Genomic DNA, 19,233 nt, shown 5'->3' on the forward strand with positions numbered 1-19,233 from the left:
GCCTTTCACATTAATTAACGGATAGTGGTTACGATACTGTCTGATACCTCAGTTGCTCCAAAGTCCTTGGACATTGTGAGGGCTTTGCGGATTTACGTCAAGAGGACAGCTCGTCGCAGGAAGTCTGACTCGCTGTTTGTTCTTTATGACGCTACCAAAATTGGATGTCCTGCTTCTAAGCAGCCCATTGCTCATTGACTCAGATTGACCATTCAACAAGCTTATTCTTCACCAGCGTTGCCACTGCCGAGTTCTCTCCAGGCCCACTCCACAAGGTCGGTGGGTTCTTCCTGGGCGGCTGCCCGGGCGTGTCTGCATTACAGTTTTGCCGTGCAGCTACTTGGTCTGGTTCAAACACATTTGTAAAGTTGTATAGGTTCGACACCTTGGCCACCTTGCTTTGGGACTTCCCCATGGCACTAATGTCATCCCAGTATCCACTAGGACATTAGAGAGAATAGGAATTTAATACCTACCGGTAATTCCTATTCTCATAGTCCGTAGTGGATACTGGGCGCCTGCCTCAGTGCTTCGTGTTCCTGCTTACCTTGTTGTAAGTGTTCTTGGTTGGGTCTGCTCTTGCTGTCCCTGTTCTATGTTTTGTTAGCGCTGCTATCCGTTATTACTGTTGTGTGTTGGTTTGTTACCTCTCCGCTTTCGTAGTATTTCCTTCTCTCACAGTATGTCTGTCTCCTCGGGCACAGTTTTCCTAGACTGAGTCTGGTGGAGCGGTATGGAGGGAAGGAGCCAGCACACACCAATGATTTCTTAAAGTGCCAGGCTCCAATGTACTTGATCTATACCCCATGGTACTAATGTCATCCCAGTATCCACTACGGACTACGAGAAAAGGAATTAAATTCCTATTTTTTGTGTCACTTTATTTTTGTGTCAACGATGCATCTTAGATGTATTGTGTGCTACTGAGTCCCTGAATCTGCTTACTAACTGCTACGATGCCGCAGCCATGGCTTTTTTCCATACCAGGTATTGTTGGACTTCATATACAGACTCGGATGCGCACAGATATACAAGTGTTCAATTTAATCAGCAGAGTCTCTTGGTGCGTTCTAGTCACATTGTGCCTAAGATGAATTTTCAGCAAAGAAAAGAATCCAAACGCAAGTGGAATTACTAGGGACCTGTCCGCTCACTCGCAACAGACATTTCCCGCTGCATAGCTTGTTGAGCTAGATGTAGGAGGACACATCTGTAAGTAACAAGTCTACTTTAAGGAGGATATAATTAGGATAGGTAATTTACCGGTGCTAATTGTCCCGCCAGGGGCTATCTAATTAGCTCCGATAAGCTGGCACGAGACACTGGTTATATGGGATTTTGTTACGCCTGCCTCAGGCACACAAAACCAAAAACGGGGCCGTTTTCTATCGAAAACACACAGGTTTCACTGAACCTGTGTATTTTCGGGAGAAAGGGCATTTTTGTTTTTTATTATTTTTTATTTTTTTTTACAGGCGATCTATTAGGATAGCCTATAAAAATAAAATAAAAATAAAAATAAAAAATTGGAGAAAAATCGCGAAAAACATACGTTTTTCGCATCCGATGTTTTACCGGGGCTAATTTGATATCCCCCACAGTCTTTATGCGAGATAAGATAACATTGCACAATTACAGAGTAACCTGTTTACCTTTTTTTACTTTTCCAGAGAAGCTTCCATTGTAGTGACTGCATCAGGAGATCACAAGGCAAAAGTGTTCTGTGTGCAGAGGCCTGACCGTTAGACGTGGCTGCCCACTGCCTCCGTCCACTGTACAGAACAAGCTATCGTGGGAAGCTGGAACTGTTTGGTGTAATCTTTACTGCGTTAACATGTGGATGCCTCTTATTTCATACAAATACTCTCGTATGTGACTTTACACGTATGTGGGCTTGCATGTATCTGTTCACCCTATCTTCATATTGGTGGGAGTAAGGAAAGAGAGGAGGTTGATAGCTGAAGAATAGTTACATGCCATGATTTAAGGGCACCCCTAACTGAGTAGAGATGAGTCCTTTTGATTTAATTAAAGTGGTAACTGTCACATTTTATGTGCTGAACCAATATGCAGCTTATCAGTTCACTAGGAACATATGTTCTTGACAAGGTGCCTCATGTCTCAAAGATGTCACTTGTGTCTAGTGAGTTAATAGATTGCATGCTCATGAGTTTGCTTCAGCCCACAAATAGCCTGCCTGTAATAGGAACAGGAGACAAGTGTACTTTAGAGGACTCCTTCTCAAACAGTGCTAGTGTTGTATTCTGACCTGCTAGGGGCAAGCACTCCCATCCCCTCATCCGGAGTAATAAAAATCTCCCGTTCATTTATTTTAAAAACAATTGTTTATGAACCAGGAATAATGTCAGAAAATGACACTTCTTTTTTTCTTTTTTTGGGGGGTAATATAAACGGCTGTTCATTATACTGCTATTGCAACAGCGAGGCACTCAGGATTTTGTGATGTTAAATGGCACCTCTAAAAAAACAGTAGAGTTTACAATGGACTTGAATCTGCCAGCATGACCAATTACTTTATAATCCCATAGGGAATTGCTTGCCTTTCAGTGCCAGAGCCAAGAAACTATGACTGTTCTTTAAGGCACCGAAACATAGACATGTACAGTTAATTAAACCTAAAATAACCTACAAAAAACACACTTCAGTAACTTTTTGCAGAAACTTATTTATGGAAATCCACGTACTTACTTTCATACTAAAACTCTGCATTATAAAGTGGCTCAGAGAAGCCGTAGATCAGATATTGACAATTTATGTCACTTTACCTGTATTGTGATGATATTTGGCAGAATCAAAGAGCCACCTGCAGCCTTTGGTAGGTGAAATATAATCTATGTTGTAATTATAAGAAATATATATTTTTCTAATTAGAAACCATTTGCTTCTTTCATACATCTTCCTCCTTGTGCTGCATTTTTTCTAGTCGTATGTCAGAGAACATGAGAGAAGCTATTCCCAGTGATCTGTCCAGTACAGCCTATCACGAGTAATGCAGAAAGCAGGGAAGGACGTACAAAATAGCCTGTATCATTTAAACAACAGAACAAAAGTACAGGTTATGTTTAATAATGCATATGTCCTATTTCATGTATTCACCCCTACACACTGGGGACCAGCCTATCATTTCACTAGAAACTGGTGACATCACTCAGGCAGACAGACTGATATTTTTGATCACGCTGCCAATTAATGCATAATATGCTCCGATCATGCCATTGGTTCCTTTCAAACCAGTAGACTGCATTCTCATTGATGTCACTGGTTCCCAGTGAACGGAGAGGCTGTAGTCTCAAGCCTACCTACAGTATGGCTTCCCCTACTGTGACACGATGGGTAACCGAAGATAAGTGATCTCAACAATTCTAATGGTATGTTTTTCTCCTCTCAAGCTAAAACATTTTTGTTTCCGTGATGGAACAAATCTTAGAGTGCCTTAGAGTGCCTACAAGTCCAGCTTGCTGGAGAGGCCTTTATTAAAACCCCAATATCTTGTGTGTGAGGCAGATACTGACACAGGACTGAGTTATCCTCTGCATATTTATAAGACTTGTATTATGTAGATTTACATTTCTTGATTAAATTAAGCCTCCGAGTGAGATGATGTAGTAGATTATTAAAGACAAAGATTTCTTAACTCAGTCTCTACCATGTCGTCATTTTGCAAATGTCTGCCACTGCGCAGTCAGGGGGTTCTAGAAGTGAGTGGTAAAAGTTTTGAAAGGTAAGACTCGCCAATCCAAGTAGAGTATGGCCTGTTTCACTATTTTTGCATGAGTGCAATTTGATGGTCAGTCACTTGGAGTATCCAAACACTGTCACTTAGAGTGAAGTGGATTAGAAGGATTGAGCTCCTTTTAATAGGGGAGTATGCAATTAGGTCAGTTTTCTTCGCCTAGGCAAAAAAAATGGATTTTCGCTATTTATAGGGGTATATTCAGTTAGGGTCGGATCCATTCCGACATGCATTTGTCGGAATGGATCCGACAACCCCTATTCAATCTCATCTCAATTCGACTTTTAAAAAGTCGAATTGAGATGAGGGACCCAGAGGAGAGAGGGGGAGCCGCGGGGAGACCAGCGGGGACAGCCGCGGGCAGACGGAGGAGAGTAGCGCTGCAGGAGGATATCACACAGCCGCCAGACCTCACGGCAGTGTCCACCCGGCTCCAGCAAGCGTGACCTCACTTGCTGGAGCCAGGTGGGCGCTGCCGTGAGCGGCGCGGCTGTGAGACATCCTGCTGTAGCACTGATCTTCCCTGTATGCCCGCGGCTGTCTCCCTGCGGCTCTCCCCCCCCCCCTCCCTCCCTGAGTCCCACGTCTCAGACAGACATTTTTTTTATGTTGGACTGAGATGGTCGGAAACAGGGCAAATCCTGTTGAATTTGGCCCTGTTTCACTCAAAAGTACATGAATCGGCAGCTATACCGCCAATTCACGTACTATTCGACAAGTCGAATTCCACGACTTGCCGAATAAAAACTGCTGGGACTGAATAGGTCGAATCACTATTCGACCTTAAAAAGTCAAAAACTGACATCTTTTCGACAGACGGCAGTTTTCGACCCTAATTCAATATACCCCTTAGTGCGAATGGGGATTCACCCTATTCAATAGCACGGCCGTTTTTTTTTAACTAGGTGAAAAATTAATCAGGAATGAATAACATGTGAATCGGCGAATCCACATGTTTTCTCACCTGCGCAGGCGAAAACGTGGGACATTTTCACCGATTTTGATGCATTTTTCGCAAATGCCTAAATGCACAAAAAAAAGTGAGAAGGCACTGGCGAAAATGCCTTAAAACAGGTGAAAATGGGCCGTAATTGAATAGATGGGGCAAAATCAATAGCTCTGAGATTACCGGAGCAATTTGCATACCCTCTTAGCATCATTGATTAAAACCAGAGCACAATGCTTTAATATCACCATAGAAAGTTTAGGTAGTGAAATACAAATCACTCCTTACCTGCATCTGTTGACCACCCCTGTGCACCTTTGGTGCTGTGGTATATAAAAAATGTAAAATGGCTACTTATTGCACAATGTGTTTGGGGAATTATGCTATAATTGTTGTAAATTGCCTTTATTAGCCTTTTTTATGTTTACTACTGACATTTGCATGCATTGCAGAGCATGTAACTTTCAAAGTTGGCCTTTGAGTGTTGGTATTTTTGGATCTTTCTGTATGTTAATGTGACTACAATACATCAACACACTCACCACACACATAACACATACAGTGGTCACAGACCCTTCCTCTCCTCTCTGTCTCCCTCCCTCACTCTTTCTCTCCCATATTACCTCAGGATTGTGGTGTAGCTTCCCAACAACACAATGATCTTAATGTACAAAACCATATGTGACTACTAAAGACAGGTCTCATAGAAGAGTTAAAACGGTAGTCCTGTGGTCTTCCTATCATATGGCTTGCAGCTGCTTCTGAGTCAGGGTTAATAAAATTAAAACTTAAATTGCTCACACAACACTGCTTTCAGTGCGTGTGTCTCTCCAGCTATGTGGCCCTATAAAATTAACTTGGCAGGGAATAATCTGAATGTGTTTGGTTGTAGCAGCCACACAGTCCCTGTATTTCTCGACAAAAGTCTCATATAATTATCCTTTATATGGCACCACAAGGTGTCCTCGGCGCCGTACAAAGTACAGAAACAAAATGAACAAAACAAGAAAAAATTTACTTGTTACAGAACATTGCAGGATATTGATGTGATTAATACACCTCATCAGTGTTTCTAATAAGCAGCAGGGTGGTAGAACCCAAGGGTTAGGTGCAGTAGGTATGGGAGTAGATGATAATGTAAGTGTGAGATCAAAAATCACATGAGGGAAGACAGCCATGCTTTTTAAAACCTATATTCTGAAGGGGGAAGGGGGCAGACAGAGATGAGACAGTGAGAAGTGGGTTAGGATGAGAGCTGGAAGGCTTTGATAAAGAAGTGGGTCTTGTCAGTGCATCTGAAGTTTTGTAGAGAGGTGGAGTCTGATAGGCAGATGGAGAGCGTTCCAAAGGTAGGGCGCTACATGGGCAAAATCCTGGAGGCAGGAGTGGGAGGAAGTAATAAGTTGATAAGAGAGGTAGCATTCGTTTGTGGAGCAAAGTGGCAATGTGAAAGAAGATTAGATCAGAGATAGAAATAGAAGAGGATAGGTGGAGTGCTTTGTGAGTGTGAGAAGCTTGAAGTGTGTTTAGAAGGAGAGGAAGATGAGCTGGGCATCAGCATGGAGGACAGAGTGGAGAGGTGTGGGAGTCTGGGAGGCTAGATAAGAGGAGGTTACAGTAGTCCAATCTGGAGAGTTGATCAGGGTCTTGGTTGTTTCCAGGGTGAGAAAGTGTTTGATCATGGACATGTTCCTGAGGGAAACGGCAGGATTGTGAAAGATACTGAATGTGTGGTTTTAAGGAGAGGGAAGAGTCTTTGATAATGCCAAGACAGTGCAATTGCATGCTGTTACTATTAGAATTATTCCATAGTCGCAAGTGCATAAACTGAAAGCATTCACATTAAATCTACATGCAAAATATATCTAAACTAGATTCATACTGTCTTGTCCATAGCTGTGAGTCGTCAAAATATCTCTCGCCATTGTTGTGTGCGAGTTAACACATGATTTTATTTTATTACTCAGAACACTTGTTGGCAGATTCAATTAAATATGAGATGTGCTAGGTCTGCCCATATGCATACAATGAATAATAGTAAATCATCATACATTTTAAACTGGGTGTTACTAGAATCTCTTAAGGTAGGAGGTAGTGTGTTCTGCGCATATTGTAACAGAGCTGCAATCCTCGGCGTGGCAATGTGCCATGCAGAACAGTTTTATGTGGCGCGTGGAGGGTTTAGAAGGTTTGTCAGCTAGGATCAATATGATACTTCAAGATTTAAATGTAGGCCTCTAATATTCTAATCAAATGAGCATTTTGTTTATTCAGTTACAGAAAGCAAACAATACCTATAAGCTTGGTCGGTGTGTTGGTTTATGCCATTTGCCACTAACTCTTTGACACTACTCCTCTACTTCCCCCACTTTTATATTTGTGTGGTGTGAAATGTAAAAAAATTCTATCATTAAAAATATGCTATGTTTATTTGTTGGTTTTATTATTATTATTATTTAAGAATTTATATAAATGTAGAACTGGGACAGTGATGGCATACGTTTGCCGACCCCTGCAATAGATCTATAAACATACAACCGCATTATGTAAGAGAGGAAATCTGCCCAAAACAGGAAGCTTCTAGAAAAATTGATGCATCACCTAACAAAAGCCACACAGAAAGAAGAATACTGTCACAGACAACTGTTACACTAGACACTATGTATGCTTCATTTTCACAAAGGTGGGTGTTCACTATTTCCAGAGATACTCCTAATCTCCAGCATTGAGTGTTGCTTTTCTCTTCTTACTGGTTGTGAACATAGTGGACCAGATTCTAGCGCTGCAGGGTCCGTGTGAGCATCTCTTTCCAGTATTGCTTCTGCGACTTTATGCTAATGATGCTACAAAGTCCTTCCGTAGTGTACAACCATGCGTCCAAACATGCAAGAACTGAGATGCTCATTTTCAGTGTCAGAAGTGGCAATCACGCTTTATGGGTCTTTTATATGCCACTATCAAAACTTGTACCAGCTCTGTGCTAGATGCATGTTCTCCATCTGAATATGGCCTCCAGTGTCAGTGATTAAGCAGCTGTGGATACAACCACTTCCAGCAACACGGCCACCAGGAGCTAGCTGGCAAAAACAACATATTGCCCACACAGGAAAAAAACAAACACATTGTTTCTGTTTTTCTATTGGGACCAAACACATTTGCCCCCACAGGGGTAAAAAAATAAAATAAAAAAAATTGGAACCCAGCACAATGCTCCCCAAAGGAAAAACCAATAAAACACTGGTCCCCACAGGAAAACAAAAACACATTGGTCCCCTGCAGGGAAAACTTACATATTGTTCCCCACAGGAAAAGCAAAAAAAACCTGTTGTCCCCACAGGAATAAAACGCACACATTGGCCCCCCACAGAAATAATAATAAAAAAATAATATGCCTTAGCCCCACCACAGACGACTGACCTGAAATATTGGTAGAGGTGTCTGTAGGGACAGGTTTGCTTGGTCACAGGGTGAGTGTGCAGGGACTGGTCTGGTGGGTCATAGGGTCTATGGAGACAGGTCTGCTAAGTATCACAGCACTCCCCCACTTCAATGCAGTCTCTCCCCTTCAGATCACAGAACTCCTCCACCCTTCCTTCAAAATTCACATCATTGCACCCCCCTTTCAGTATTCACAGAAAACACCCAAAATCTGTATACAAAATGTGATGTTAGTGGCCGTTTTCCACTGGCACTGTAACGGTAGCTTTTCTTGTACAGATACAGCTGCACCTACACACAGAATATACACATGCCGCATATCACTTTAATCGGTGTAATCTGCGCGTGCATCTTATTCACATAGCAATGCGTATAAATCAAATTTTAGGGGCAAAAAGATGCCCGACGATAGCGGTGTCGCACAGGAGCAGGCGTCTCTCGTGCCCTGTGTGCCATGACTCCTAATGTGTGGAGGCTAGACCAGGAAGGATGCATCTGTATTCACCTCTAAACAGAGCAATGAGAAAGAGGGGGCCTCCCAACTGCCCTTCCTCCACCATGGGACGGTGAGAGTGCCCAAAATATGGGACTATCCCGCCAAATTCAGGACAGTTGGGAGGCATGCAGTATTTACCCCACAGGGCACCCCAGCCACTCCCCACGTGCAGCACCAGCAAACTCACAACTTATGCAGTGCTCCTGCAGTAGCGCACGACAGCCTGACCTGATGTATTATACTGCTGTGATTGCACATGCTCACCTGCTGAGACTGAGAGGAGCTCAGGTAAGCAGAGCTGCCTTGCTGCTAAAATTGTGTTAGAGGTATAGCACAGAGCAACTGGGACAGCGGGGAGCATCCTCGCTAGCCATGCACATGGATGTGCGTGGCCCTAGATCCCTAACATTATATTAGCCCAGGGGGGCAGATGATGCCCTAGGCCAGCCAACCTCTGACGCTTGCAACACTACACTCTTGTGAATAGCCGCCGATGAGTCATAGCCCAGAAACGCCCAATACATTTGTAATACATTTCAGAGACTGCCTTAGTACTGCGACTCTCTGAGCAGACAATCAGGGTGCCTGCACAGTAGAAAAACATTACTCCACTGCATCCAAAATATGCAGTGTATGCGACTCTGAATCAGGCCCAGTGACTGTAATCCCTTTTCTTTAAAAACATTCTGCTGCTTTGGTCTGTGTCAGTCTCTGTATTAGTTGCCTGTATTGTAGTGAACGTCTTTGCCCAAAATCTATGCACTTTACGTACTTATATCCTTTACGATTTCATAAAGGATTGGAAAGCTCATCTTTCCATCCACTGTGTTCAGATCAGCCATCTCAGGATGGAATAATCTGAGCTTCAAAGCAAAGAGCAGGGAAGTTGAATACTGTCATCCGCAGACGCAATCATGTAAAAGGCTAAAACATGCCTTGCGCTTAATTGCCCCTTTTACAAAATGTCTGAGTTTGGCTGGTAACCCGCATGGCTGCCGAACCCGGACTTCATTACATCCCGCCCCTTGGATTAAAGACTATTTAAAAAAAAAAAAAAAAAACAGCTTGATAACTAGACTCCCATGTGGAGTCATAGTCAGTAGGAGTCTTTCAAGAATGTGAAAGATTCCTACAATATTCCAGGGATGTAACTCGCAGGGACAGCAGTTATCCCTACCATTGTCCCTATGAGTTCACTTTAGTACATAGGAGTGAAAACCATGTTGAAAATAACACTGCCCAACAACAACAACAAATTTTGTTTGGTGCCTGGAATGTTAGTATTGAGTTTGGTTATATTGAGCGTGCTAATTCCAAATATGAAAACAGTATTTCTCTATCAGCTATAATTTTTGCGCATGCACAGGCTGCGGCACATCGCCATCTGGGCGACCTTCAGTCTGAACAGGACATCTTTCGTCCTGGTTGTCAGAAACTTTCTGGGCAATCACAAAGCTCAAAACTATGCTGAGCTAGTAAACAACATGCTCTTTAAGTTCAGAGACCTTGGATGTAATATGAGCATAAAGGTTCATTACTTACACAGCCACTTGGACCATTTCCCAGAACATTTGGGTGATATGAGCCAAGAGCAAGGTGAAAGGATATTAAAACAATGGAAGATCGCTACCAGGGAAGATGGGATATACACTAGAGATGAGCGGGTTCGGTTCCTCTGAATCCGAACCCGCCCGAACTTCAGGTTTTTTTACACGGGTCCGAGCAGGCTCGGATCTTCCCGCCTTGCTCGGCTAACCCGAGCGCGCCCGAACGTCATCATCACGCTGTCGGATTCTCGCGAGGCTCGGATTCTATCGCGAGACTCGGATTCTATATAAGGAGCCGCGCGTCGCCGCCATTTTCACACGTGCATTGAGAGTCATAGGGAGAGGACGTGGCTGGCGTCCTCTCCGTTTAGAGAAGAGAGAGACACAGTATTTTGGGGAGCATTATTAGGAGGAGTACTACTATACTGTATACTACTATACTACTTGCTGAAGTGATATTTATAGATTAGATAGTGTGACTGTAAGTGTATTATCTGACTTTTGGGGGAGACACTGACAGTGGGGAGCAGTTAGAGTCTGAGAGCAGGACTCAGGAGTACATATAACGTACAGTGCACACTTTTGCTGCCAGAGTCGGTGCCACACTGCCATTGTTGTGACCACACTGACCACCAGTATAATAATATATTTTGTGATTGTCTGCTTAGGCCTCGGAGTACTAGTTGCAAGTTGCAACGTGACCTGAAGTGACCACCAGTTTAATAATCAATCACCACCAGTTTAATATATATATATATATATATATATATAATTGTATATAATATATATATATATATATATATATAATATTGTATACCACCTACCCGTGGTTTTTTTTTTTCATTCTTCTTTATACATACTACTACAGTAGCTTACTGTAGCAGTCTGCGGTGCTGTGCTGACCTGACAGTGTCCAGCAGGTCCGTCATCAGTCATTACATAATAAATATATATAGTACCTGTCCGGCTGCAGTACTAGTGATATTATATTGATTTCATCTCATTATCAATAATTTATCATCCAGTCTAGACTCTATATTAGCAGCAGACACAGTACGTTAGTCCACGGCTGTAGCTACCTCTGTGTCGGCACTCGGCAGTCCATCCATAATTGTATACCACCTACCCGTGGTTTTTTTTTTTCTTTCTTCTTTGTACATACTACTATAGAGTATAGTAGCTTACTGTAGCAGTCTGCGGTGCTGCTGAGCTGACAGTGTCCAGCAGGTCCGTCATCAGTCATCATTACCTAATAAATATATTATCTACCTGTCCGGCTGCAGTACTAGTGATATTATATATACATACATATATATATTGATTTCATCTCATTATCAATCATCCAGTCTATATTAGCAGCAGACACAGTACGTTAGTCCACGGCTGTAGCTACCTCTGTGTCGGCACTCGGCAGTCCATCCATAATTGTATACCACCTACCCGTGGTTTTTTTTTTTCTTTCTTCTTTGTACATACTACTATAGAGTATAGTAGCTTACTGTAGCAGTCTGCGGTGCTGCTGAGCTGACAGTGTCCAGCAGGTCCGTCATCAGTCATCATTACCTAATAAATATATTATCTACCTGTCCGGCTGCAGTACTAGTGATATTATATATACATACATATATATATATATTGATTTCATCTCATTATCATCCAGTCTATATTAGCAGCAGACACAGTACGGTAGTCCACGGCTGTAGCTACCTCTGTGTCGGCACTCGGCAGTCCATCCATAAGTATACTAGTATCCATCCATCTCCATTGTTTACCTGAGGTGCCTTTTAGTTGTGCCTATTAAAATATGGAGAACAAAAATGTTGAGGTTCCAAAATTAGGGAAAGATCAAGATCCACTTCCACCTCGTGCTGAAGCTGCTGCCACTAGTCATGGCCGAGACGATGAAATGCCAGCAACGTCGTCTGCCAAGGCCGATGCCCAATGTCATAGTACAGAGCATGTCAAATCCAAAACACCAAATATCAGTAAAAAAAGGACTCCAAAACCTAAAATAAAATTGTCGGAGGAGAAGCGTAAACTTGCCAATATGCCATTTACCACACGGAGTGGCAAGGAACGGCTGAGGCCCTGGCCTATGTTCATGGCTAGTGGTTCAGCTTCACATGAGGATGGAAGCACTCAGCCTCTCGCTAGAAAACTGAAAAGACTCAAGCTGGCAAAAGCACCGCAAAGAACTGTGCGTTCTTCGAAATCCCAAATCCACAAGGAGAGTCCAATTGTGTCGGTTGCGATGCCTGACCTTCCCAACACTGGACGTGAAGAGCATGCGCCTTCCACCATTTGCACGCCCCCTGCAAGTGCTGGAAGGTGACAATGCTAAATTCCTTGTCGTATAAACAACCCTTTATGAAGCTAAGAACACTGTACGCTGTTTGCTCAAGAAGTACCGTAATGGTACGCTATTTGCGTAACGATCGCTCAGCGGTAAGCGAGACGCTCAAGCGTCACGTTCGCTCACGGCCTAGTGATCACAGGACACGTTATTGGTTATGTCTAGGGGAAAGATTCGCTGTAACGTAGCATACGCTAGAGACCACGAGGAGGTCACCAGCGGTGCAGACGCTCACAACACTATACCTTGATATTAAACCTTATACCGATGAAACACACAGAATACCTTAATGTGAATACAGGGTGTAAATGCAACCTTGTGTAACCTGACTATCTACAAAGCTGTTTGAGCGTCACCGACGCTCAAGTGAACACTTAATACTATAGTAAATACACTGATACTGGTTTAGGGTTCCAAAGCCTATAATCTGTATTATATCTAGTATACTTGTAAAAGAGTAACAGTACAAATGATACACTACAATATAACAAAGACTTCCTAACCAAACACCTAACTAAGGGATAAACTACAATGCTATCCTGGTCTAACACAATACAATACAATAATACTATGAAGTATTTGAGAGAAAAAGGGGAGAGAGAGAGATAGAGAGAGAAAGAGAGATATTGGCTCACAGAAAGACAATGATTACGGAGAGAACTTACGCACAAAGGGTATGATCGCCTGCGCCTCGATATCCAGCTCCCGATTATCAGCAGATAACCGTTGATGAGAGAGTGAGAGCTGGATGTGGTCGGTCTGCCTATTTATGCCCCACACACAATGCAATCTCCTAGTCCCTACAATCCTACAGTTTATTGGACACAGGAATTCGGCCCTGTACTGTAACCAAAGGTCATAGGTTGATTCATACAGGTGGGCTGTGCTGATTTCCAACAGCTCAGGTGGGTGGGGAACTGGGTTTCCCGCCGCATACCTGAGTATGTGCAAATCATAGAAATGGACATAAACTTCTTATGTCCATAACTATTCGCACGAGCGATTAGTACGCTCCAAACCAACACCGGAATATTGCTAATTAAATACTCTTCCGATGGGTATCAAACACTGCTGTATGACTCCTGTTAGACCCTTCGTGCAATACAAAGAGGGATTCCTCCGCTCAGGGACATTCTATCTAAACCAAACTTACAGAAACTATTGAGGGGAACATGATCTATAAACTACATTAATTGTGAACTTTTGTAACGAATGAGTCGCACGCTACGATCACATAAACTCTACCGTAAATGCGCATACTGCGCGTGCGAGTGCACGCTATTGCGGGTATGCGCTTCCACGGGAGAGCGTACGCATGCGCAGCACGGACCAGTGTGCGGTGCAAATATGGCAGTGTGCACTAAGACATTTTTCTGACTTTGACAGTCCACCCTTTGGCAGTCAATAATAACTGCCACAAAATATTTAAGGAGAAAAATGTAAGTCAGGGGTTAATTGATTTCCATGGTGGGGTAAGGAAGAAGAGAGGAGTAGGTGTGAAAAGGGTATGACCTAGTGAGAGAGTAGGAGCATGTGTGTATGAGTCCATGTTTGGAGGGTCATGTATCATCGTGCCGTACGTGTGGTAAATCAAGCTTCGAGGTATTGCGAAGTATACATTTGAATTCCTTCTTATCCTGTGGTACAGGTCTGTGGATGGGCTGTCAAACTCTACCGAGCTCATTTCGGCTGTGGTTGTAACACAATGGGGATGCACATTTTAGTTGATGATACATGAATTGGGGGGGTATGTGGTTGCTGCTATCTGTGCCTGTATTCCCTATCGACTATGTGTGTTATTACCTGAGGGTTGTAGAGATGAAGATAAAGAACACTTACGAAAAATGCAATGATATTCTATGTCAGGTTAATGTACGTTCGTCGATTGGGGTCTTGATTGGTGTCGGTTGATTGGAGTCTTCTTCTTTGTGCTTTTGCTCATAAATCGTGAGTAAAGCAAACAACGTCCATGGATTTACAAAAAATGTTGGGCTAGCGTGATTTTAAAGTTCCTAGGGAAACTGGGGTACCCATGGCATTGTCCATCAAAATCTTGTATATCAGGTCGTCTGCTCTTCTTCTTTCCATCTTTCCGTTGTCGGCCCCTTGGCTCATCAAATCCTTCGTCTACGTGGGTCTTTGTACCTCGGAGGAAAACATAGAAATGGGTGAAAGACGGACCGTATACTCATTACATCATTACGTCATGGTTTCTAGCATTGGGTCATAAATCAAATCCAGGTTAATTACAGCTTCCTCACTCCTTAAGCTCATCACTTTCGTACTTTGCTTGCACCTCATCAAAGCCTGCCCGCATCTAAATATCAATCCAATAGATATAACGACACCCAAAATACATAGGAGAAACTTTCCAACATCCATTATGACTCCTTGAGCCCAGTCTCCTAAACCGGAGAACCAATTTCGCGGGTTCAACCATGACACCCAACTAGTCAGCTCATTACCTACAGCAGCAAGGGTGAGATTGTGTTTTCGACGAAATTCCCACTTTAATTGCAGAATATCGTCCATCTTTTGGTCTATGACCTCTACCGGATCCTCGGTGCTATTTGTGATATACGTGCAACACTTTATGCCGTACTGTGTTGCCAATGTAACACAATATCCGCCTGTTACTGCTGTAAGATAATTAAGAACCATCCTATGCTGAACTAGTTCTGTTTTGTAAGCTTGAAGTTCTCTTCCAGTGTATCTAAACGTGTCATCATACATTTCAGTGATATTATCTAATAAATTGGCGAGTGCGGAAATGTATCTATAATTCATCACACCTCGAGCGGTGCGAGTGAAATCTAACGCTACCAGAACCTGAATCCCGGTGGATTCATGGATAAGATCAGAGGCCGGATGCTCTAACCTTTCTGACAGTTGTCTTTTAACGAGGTGCTCGTAGTGAGTGTGAGTATAAGGAGCTTGGGCACCATGGTGTATGTCTTTCATTTTGTCATGTGTTACAGTCATCACTTCAGGCAATACTTTTCCAATATAACACAATCCTTCAGAGTTTGGGGCAAGCCACTTGTACGCCTTTCTCCCGCATATGAAATATGCATCATCGGGGAGAACATAAGGGACGGAGAAGGACATGACCATGTTACAAACCTTCCAGGTGAAATCTCCTGACCCTAATTCTTCCATCTGCCTAATGCACGTATCGGTTTGTACGATATGTGCACAGTATCCTGGTGATACCTCTCCAACTCTAGTAATCCTATTTCCTAAGGTATATCGATACCGGAAAGATTTTCCTCTACTGGCTATGTGGCGTACGAGCTCTGTATCTGTAGGCATTCTATCTGCTCTGTGTGAAAAGGTCATGGTAAGGTTGCTCCATGACACTTCCCAATTTCCCGGTTTTCTGGGATTGGAGATGTTAAAACATATGAGGGACCTATCCACATGGTATTGGTGGAGCTTCAAACTAGGAGGGCTGGAGATGTTAAACCTCCGGTCCACCGGTCTCCCACCACTTAGCTCAAGTACCTCCCCTAACGTTAAAGGAAATGGTACTAGCCCTGATTTGCTGTGACCCTGAGGTACTTGAGAGCATACCCAACAATCTGTTTGGTTCAACACGTTACCCACTAGAGAGTGATAGTCACTCAATGGATGCCGGTCCATATGGATATTAAAACTGGATTGGCATTACTTTGTTACAGAGCCTACAGATACAACTTTCTTTTTGAACTAACATTCCTTCACAGTTGTTTACAAATAACATGGTTGTTAGATCGTGCCCGGTACTCGCCTTTGCTTGGTGATTGGGTTGCTATTGGAAATTTACACCTCCGTCTCAGTCATCAGGACCTTTCTGGATCCTTTCTCGACCTCACTGGTACTCTCACCGAAACAGACTGCTCTGGTCAACATCATGGTTAGCGGGAAAATCCATGTCACAGTCTCTTGGGGCAAGTCCATCTTACAGGAGGAGAAAAGAAGAAATTTGTAAAGGGGGTATAAGAAAATCAGTTTGAGGGGGAGAGAACTCGTTACGATAATAAGTTCTCTCGTTTTGTTGTTCTTTTTGTTCTGCTGTCCTCTCAAAAGGTGCTGTCTCTTCAGTCTTCCGAATGAACCTTCTGGTGATGTAATCTTTCTTCCTAACTAGCGATCTTTCTGTGTGGAGCAAAATCTGGCATTACCATTGGTTAACACTTAGGGGTGGCATACCATCTTTAAATCATGGAAACATGAGTGAGGAGAGAGAGAAAATAAAAAAACAAAAGAGATAGAGAACAATTCATGTGCATATATACATTACATAACCCGACAATAACCACCAATAAGAGAAGAGAAACAAAGCATTTTTAAACATTGTCAACATTAAGAAAACATTGTCAGACTATTTGGCTGTCGTATCTACGTGTCTAATGGTTTCCTTGAGCAGTCCCTCCCCACCAGCACTTGCATTATTCCACTGTCTGTATCTGGCCAGAATACATTGTGGTGGATAGGTCATGCTGGGGTTTGGTAGACTTCTGCAAGGACCAAGCGAATATGCAATGTTTGAATTCTTACCAATAATCGTCAGAGATGGGGATAGAGAGAGAAAAGGGAAAAACATTTTTCACAAATACATTTACAACGTTTAACCTGGTCATTCCCGTGTCTTCAGTGAATGACCTCCCACTTCATTAACCGTTACCTCAGGCTTGCCTCCATTCCTAACAATCACCTTTCCTGCCTATGTGATTCTTGATTATAATGGTGTGTGTTGTAATTTTGCTCATTTCTTGGTCTAGGGGGTCTAACTTTATGTGGGCTGTTGCAGTTGTGGGCATAATGCCCTTCTCTCCTACAATGGTAACAAATCCTGGGCTTCCTCCAAGTGTCAGTGAAATGGGGTCTTGGCTGATTTGATGCCTCCTCAAACGCTCGGATGCTCATCATCATCAATCGTTTCCCCTGTGCTTCCCTGGTTCCTTGGTTTTTATGATTATGGTGTTGTCTTTCTCGTGATCTACAATCTCTTGCAATGTGTCCCTTTCTATGACAATGGTAACAGACTACCATATCTGGATTTCTCGCAGGGGTGTGGGGCTTTTGTTGGGGTGGTCTTGTGGTTTGGGCCTGTATTTTTGCTGCCATTAACTTATCTCTTTGTGACTCTCTGTATCTGGTGATATTCTGATCCTGATTGATGACGGCCTCTCTTAGTGCAGTCACCGAGATATCTCTCCAGTTTGGGTTGGTGGTCTGTACCCTTGTTTTTAATTCATCTTTTAAACCATTCATTAATACCTTAACCGCTATTCTTCTATGTTGTGCATTTGTCTTGATGTCCGTGATCCCAGTGTTGCCAGCCATTATTTGCAGTGCTCGATTGAAATAATTAGAAACATTTTCCCTTTCGTTTTGTCTTATGGAGAAAATTTCATTCCACTTGACAGCAGCTGGGAAATATATTCCTAACTGTCGGTTAATCTGCCTAATACATTCCTGATTGTGTTCCTCCGTACAAGGTACCTCTGTGTTTAATTTACAATCAGCAATGAACTTTTCAGGGTCAACCCTGGAGGGCAAACATGCCCTCAGCACTGTCCGCCACTCTTTGTTGGTGGGTTCTGTGGCGTTTCCTAGTTCTTTTATAAACCTTTGACATTTGGCTAGATTTTTCCTAGGATCAGGAAATTCAGACACAATTGATCTCAATTCGGTCCGGGACAAGAGACAGCGCATTGCACTGTCCTTGACGGGAATGATTCCCTGATCGTCAGTCTTCCCATTGGGGACTGAGATCACCCTGGCCAGATTGAGCTCAGTTCCATCATCTTGTGTTGGCCTTACAATATGGGGTACATCTGTTTGTGCGTGATATGAAACATTGTACGTACCTGTGGACACGACCTCACCTGACCCTCCGTTAGGGGGTTCGATTATTGCCTTTACCCATTTGGTCGTGTCCACCTGGATGGCTTCTGTGATGGTTGTTGGAAGAGGTGCTGACATCGTTCTGGGCTCACTGTCTTGTTTGTATTCCTGAGGGAGGTTTGACATGGGGTGCAACTGGCACAGGTTAATAGTTGTACATTCAACAGTATTACAATAATCATTGTTACATTTATTACACTTATTCTTATAATCTATATTACAGTTGCTAAGAGCGTTTTTATTGTTCCACCCTTGTGCTTTTCTCTCCGCAATCAACTCCTCTCCCGATGCCATGTCTCTCCTCTCAAGATAAGAGTCAGAAAAGTCAATAGACTCTCTTTGTAATTCACTTTCCTGTTGCCATAACTGTAAATATTCATAATGTTTATTTTGTCTCTTCGTTAGTTCAACGAGACTTATCCTCCTCCTTAAATTTTGTAACACCTCTGGACTGAAGCTACCTATTCTTGGGAACTTGTCCCTGTCTTGTACAGTCATTCTCTCCCATTCATCACAAAAAACTTCAGCGTGATTTCCATATTTCTTACACATCACATATCGTGCCGACCCGATGGATCGGTTCTCTGAATCAACCTGAACCTGGGTTGATCGCCCCCTACCTGAACAAATGGCCCCCATAATCTGCAGGCGTTGCTTATTCCTCCTTGAATATCAAGGCTTTCAGCGCACCCTTACAAACAAACCAAGATGTCCTTGGGCAGGCCGGCGGTGGTGGTTTATCAAGTACCCCACTTACTTCTCGCCCACGTTGGCCTATGCCGCAATCACTGTAAACCAGAGCTGTGG

At 43.1% G+C, this 19,233-nt stretch overlaps 1 protein-coding gene across 2 annotated transcripts in view; it reads left to right on the forward strand.

Moving 5' to 3' along the window:
* Nucleotides 1–7,130, forward strand: part of AAMP (angio associated migratory cell protein) — a 135,151-nt gene extending 128,021 nt beyond the window's left edge. For both annotated transcript variants that reach the window (XM_063933927.1, XM_063933926.1), the window contains exon 12: nucleotides 1,671–7,130. In XM_063933927.1, the coding sequence (XP_063789997.1) occupies nucleotides 1,671–1,746 (76 nt within the window). In that variant the 3' untranslated portion in view covers nucleotides 1,747–7,130. The remainder of the gene's footprint in view (nucleotides 1–1,670) is intronic.
* The last annotated feature ends 12,103 nt before the right edge of the window (nucleotides 7,131–19,233 follow it).

This window comes from Pseudophryne corroboree, chromosome 7, assembly GCF_028390025.1.
Source record: "Pseudophryne corroboree isolate aPseCor3 chromosome 7, aPseCor3.hap2, whole genome shotgun sequence".
In the NCBI taxonomy this organism is placed as follows: Eukaryota; Metazoa; Chordata; class Amphibia; order Anura; family Myobatrachidae; genus Pseudophryne; species Pseudophryne corroboree.